This window comes from Vicia villosa, unplaced genomic scaffold, assembly GCF_029867415.1.
Source record: "Vicia villosa cultivar HV-30 ecotype Madison, WI unplaced genomic scaffold, Vvil1.0 ctg.000256F_1_1, whole genome shotgun sequence".
In the NCBI taxonomy this organism is placed as follows: domain Eukaryota; kingdom Viridiplantae; phylum Streptophyta; class Magnoliopsida; order Fabales; family Fabaceae; genus Vicia; species Vicia villosa.
Window position 1 is genome coordinate 52,137 of NW_026705109.1, and position 4,121 is coordinate 56,257.

Sequence of the window (4,121 nt, forward strand, 5' to 3'; positions counted from 1 at the left end):
TACTCATAGAGTCCAAGATAGAGTTGGATGGCATAACCTCCCCATGAAATCTACTTCATTCCACACCCTTTATCCCTCATCTTCAAATATCCACCATATTTATGCCATGTGGCATGTCAAGTATCCATGCACTAACCACAAAGGACCTTTCCTATATTGCTTTTTTATCACACATATGCCATAACCTCATCAATTTTATTGTTTTTAAGCAAGTTGCTAATATAGGTTTAAATATCTAGTGTCATTATTTGTCCTTTTATGTGTTATCTTAAAGAAGAAAAATCTAAAAAGACTACTATATCCTTTTACAATGGACTAACACCACTCAAATTCCTGTTTTTCTAACACTACATGCACTTCCACATTATTTGTCACAAAAACTAGGGGTAGTCACAGAAACACAAACATTAAACAATAAATAAAAAAATTGGTTAACAGCCATTTTTTGTGTGTAAAGCTTTATCAATATAGTGTTTGAATGTATTAAAATTATTAAAAAATATATATGTATTTATTTATTTTGTAAAATAAATTATGTTTAGAATGTTTTTATTTAATTAACTTACACTTCAAATATATTTTTTTATTGAATAATTAAGTATATAAAATTACCAATAAAAGGAAAATTTTGAAATATATTTGTAATTTGATACATAGAACTATAGTAATCATAGTTGTAACATTTAAATGGTGGTTAAAGTAGTCTCATTATGTATTTGTCATGGTAAATTCATAAAAATATATATAAATTTTGTCATTATTAAACTATGATTAATTAAATAATTTATACAATACTTTTCAAAGTTAAAAATGACAACTTCTCACATATTGAGGGACTAAAATAATTATTCATTTTATTTAAAAAAACCTCTTGTTTTCACTATTTATTTTCTGTTAACTCCCTTTGTTTTGGTTTTAAATTCCACCTCATATATTTTATGTGTTCCAAACTTTTTCTTAGAATAAATGTCCCTTATCATATTAATCCTCTATCCAACATAAACTCATTTCTTCTTCAAAAATTTCTTTAACTTAGAAAAAGAGAGAGAAAAAGAAAAGAAATCTCTCAGAAACAATGGCAGCTTGCACTGTCTACTCAACACAATCCTTAAGAACAAACATCTCAACTCCAACATCATCAAAAGCAAATGTTGCCTTCCATCAAAAACAAGTACTTTTCTTCACAACAAACAAGAAAAGCAGCAACAGAAGAGCAAACAGCAACAAAAGATACTTGATAACATGTGCAGCAGGAGACTCACAGACAATTGTGATAGGTCTAGCAGCTGATTCAGGCTGTGGAAAAAGCACTTTCATGAGAAGACTCACAAGTGTGTTTGGAGGAGCAGCTGAGCCACCAAAAGGTGGTAATCCTGATTCAAACACTCTTATAAGTGACACAACCACTGTGATATGTTTGGATGATTATCATTCTTTGGATAGAACTGGTAGAAAAGAGAAAGGTGTTACTGCACTTGATCCAAGAGCTAATGATTTTGATCTCATGTATGAACAAGTTAAAGCTATTAAAGATGGAAAATCTGTTCAAAAACCTATTTATAATCATGTTACTGGTCTTTTGGATGCTCCTGAGCTTATTAAACCACCAAAAATCCTTGTCATTGAAGGTCTTCATCCAATGTAAGTATCTCTAATGATTAGATTTTTAGTAACCATGTTTTTTAATATTAGTCATTAGTTGTTTTTCTTGTGAATCTTGAGAATCATGATGTGAGGATGTTATGGATGTTTGATATACCTTATCTATTTTTTATGATTGTGTGGCCAAGGAATTTGCTAGGGAATTTGTTATCTATCATTATATGTGTGGTGGGCCAACATGCATGTATGGGTCCAATATTGTTACTATATACTAAAATAAAGTGACATATCAATGTGTTGCTTTTAAATATGTAGTTTTTCATTAGCTTATAATTTGATTATTAATTTGAGATTTTTCCTTGCATGCAGGTATGATTCTAGAGTTAGAGAACTCTTGGACTTCAGTATCTACTTAGACATTAGTAATGAGGTGAAATTTGCTTGGAAAATTCAGGTAATTCAAGAGTTAAAAACTGTAAAATTCAAAGGTAAATTTGTGATGTTTCTCATTCATTATGGATTAACATTATTTGACAAATATTTCAGAGAGACATGGCAGAACGTGGACACAGTCTTGAAAGTATCAAGGCTAGCATTGAAGCAAGAAAGCCTGATTTTGAAGCTTTTATTGGTAATAATCAATTAATATTCCAACTCTTTCTTTCAACTTGAAATTGATCTCTAATTTTATTGACTAAAACAATTTAGGACGAAATTAGAAACATATTAATATTTTGTTTATAATCGTCTTGCTCAAATATATGTCTGGTGTCTGACACTGATCCAGTTTGATCAAATGACATGAAATATGTAGTTACATTCAACCATTTTTGTTTTCTTAAATAATCATTAGCGTCAACGTATCAGTATTGTTTCTAATGTTCGTGTCTTGTGTTCGTGCTTCATATGCATGAGTTGATTAACTTGTGCACTTCTATTTTCAGATCCACAAAAGCAATATGCAGATGCAGTGATAGAAGTGTTACCAACTCAACTCATCCCCGATGATAACGAGGGAAAGATTTTACGAGTAAGGTTGATACAGAAAGAGGGTGTCAAATACTTTAGCCCAGTTTACTTGTTCGACGAAGGTTCAACTATTTCATGGATACCATGTGGAAGAAAACTCACATGCTCTTACCCCGGAATCAAATTCTTCTATGGACCAGAAACCTACAAAGGAAACGAGGTATATATCAATCAACAACTAGTCTATTGTTCAAAATAATATATAAATTCTTTTGTCTTTGATATTCTTATTTTTTTTTCGATAATCTCTTCGCGAAATAGGTGTCAGTTGTGGAAATGGATGGACAATTTGACAGACTAGATGAACTTATATATGTTGAGAGCCATTTAAGCAACTTATCATCCAAATTCTATGGAGAAGTTACTCAACAAATGTTGAAGCATGCTGATTTCCCTGGTAGCAACAACGGAACAGGTCTCTTCCAAACCATAGTTGGTTTGAAGATAAGAGATTTGTTTGAGCAGATAGTAGCAAGCAGGGCTGAGGCTCCAGTAGGAGCTGCTAAAGCTTAGGAAGAAGTTGGCTTATAAATACATAATATTATTGGAAAAGGGAGTAATTGAATTTTATTCTAAAAAAATAATTTCTTACTTTTGTGTACTGTATGTTGTTTTGTGTATGAAAAGACTCTTGCTTGTATTTATTTATGTAATGTAATATGTTGTTACTTATAATATAGAGGAGGGGAAACAGGACTGAGATTTCAGTTATGTTCATGTCCAATTGCATCTTGAATCTGGTCTTGCATTTTCTTATTTCTACCATCATTAATTGCATAGTTGTCATTTGGTACTGCAAAAGCTAAAGAAGATTTGATAGCAAGAAGTCAAATTGAAATTCAATGGTTAGCATGATCATTTGGTTCTATCTTTGAGTTTGTGATTTTAAAAGCTTTTTGTGTCAATCTTCATCTCCCTAAAGCCTATTTGATCAAAGAAGTAATCTGGCATCCACCAACCACTTCTTGGATATATTGCAATGTTAAGGAATTTGTTAATGTGGTTCTATTAGTTTATCTGGTTTTGATGATGATAAAGAGAAACAAACTAAGATATCAAAAACATCTTCAATGAATGGAGAAGAAAGAATAACTTGAATTAAAAAGCGAGAAGTTTCTGATGATTACCTTAAAAGATCAAGTGCAAATGAATAACATCAAGAACGGAGCTAGCTGCTAAAAACTCGTCATCTAATCTGAATGACCACAAGTTTTATATCTTTTTAGGATGAATTATGTAAAACAAATGTGTTACTCTTCCAGAACTTAAATCACATACACACTTACAAAATATTATTCAAAACTTCATCTTTTTTCAACTTCTTTTGAAAAACATTTTGGATTTAGGCAAAACCTTTTTCAAACTAAGTATAATCGATTATGAAGTGTTTGTAATTGATTATAAAGCAAAACTTGGACTATAATCTATTATGTAGGTGGTAGCCTTAGATTTTCAGTTCAGTCTTTCGACATGAATGAGGGATATGAGAT

At 31.0% G+C, this 4,121-nt stretch overlaps 1 protein-coding gene across 1 annotated transcript; it reads left to right on the forward strand.

Annotated features, from left to right (window-relative positions):
* The first annotated feature begins 960 nt into the window (after positions 1 to 960).
* On the forward strand, positions 961 to 3,367 carry LOC131626056 (phosphoribulokinase, chloroplastic). Its single transcript, XM_058896872.1, has 5 exons — positions 961 to 1,641; positions 1,972 to 2,056; positions 2,149 to 2,233; positions 2,547 to 2,791; positions 2,893 to 3,367. The coding sequence occupies exons 1-5, from the start codon at positions 1,076 to 1,078 to the stop codon at positions 3,142 to 3,144; spliced, it is 1,233 nt and encodes a 410-aa protein (XP_058752855.1). The 5' UTR covers positions 961 to 1,075; the 3' UTR covers positions 3,145 to 3,367.
* The last annotated feature ends 754 nt before the right edge of the window (positions 3,368 to 4,121 follow it).

Coding starts and splice junctions, on each gene's coding strand:
- LOC131626056 (XM_058896872.1), top strand. CDS start 1,076: ATGGCAGCTTGCACTGTCTACTCAACACAATCCTTAAGAACAAACATC. Junction 1,642..1,971: donor ATTGAAGGTCTTCATCCAAT/GTAAGTATCTCT, acceptor CCTTGCATGCAG/GTATGATTCTAGAGTTAGAG. Junction 2,234..2,546: donor TGATTTTGAAGCTTTTATTG/GTAATAATCAAT, acceptor TTCTATTTTCAG/ATCCACAAAAGCAATATGCA.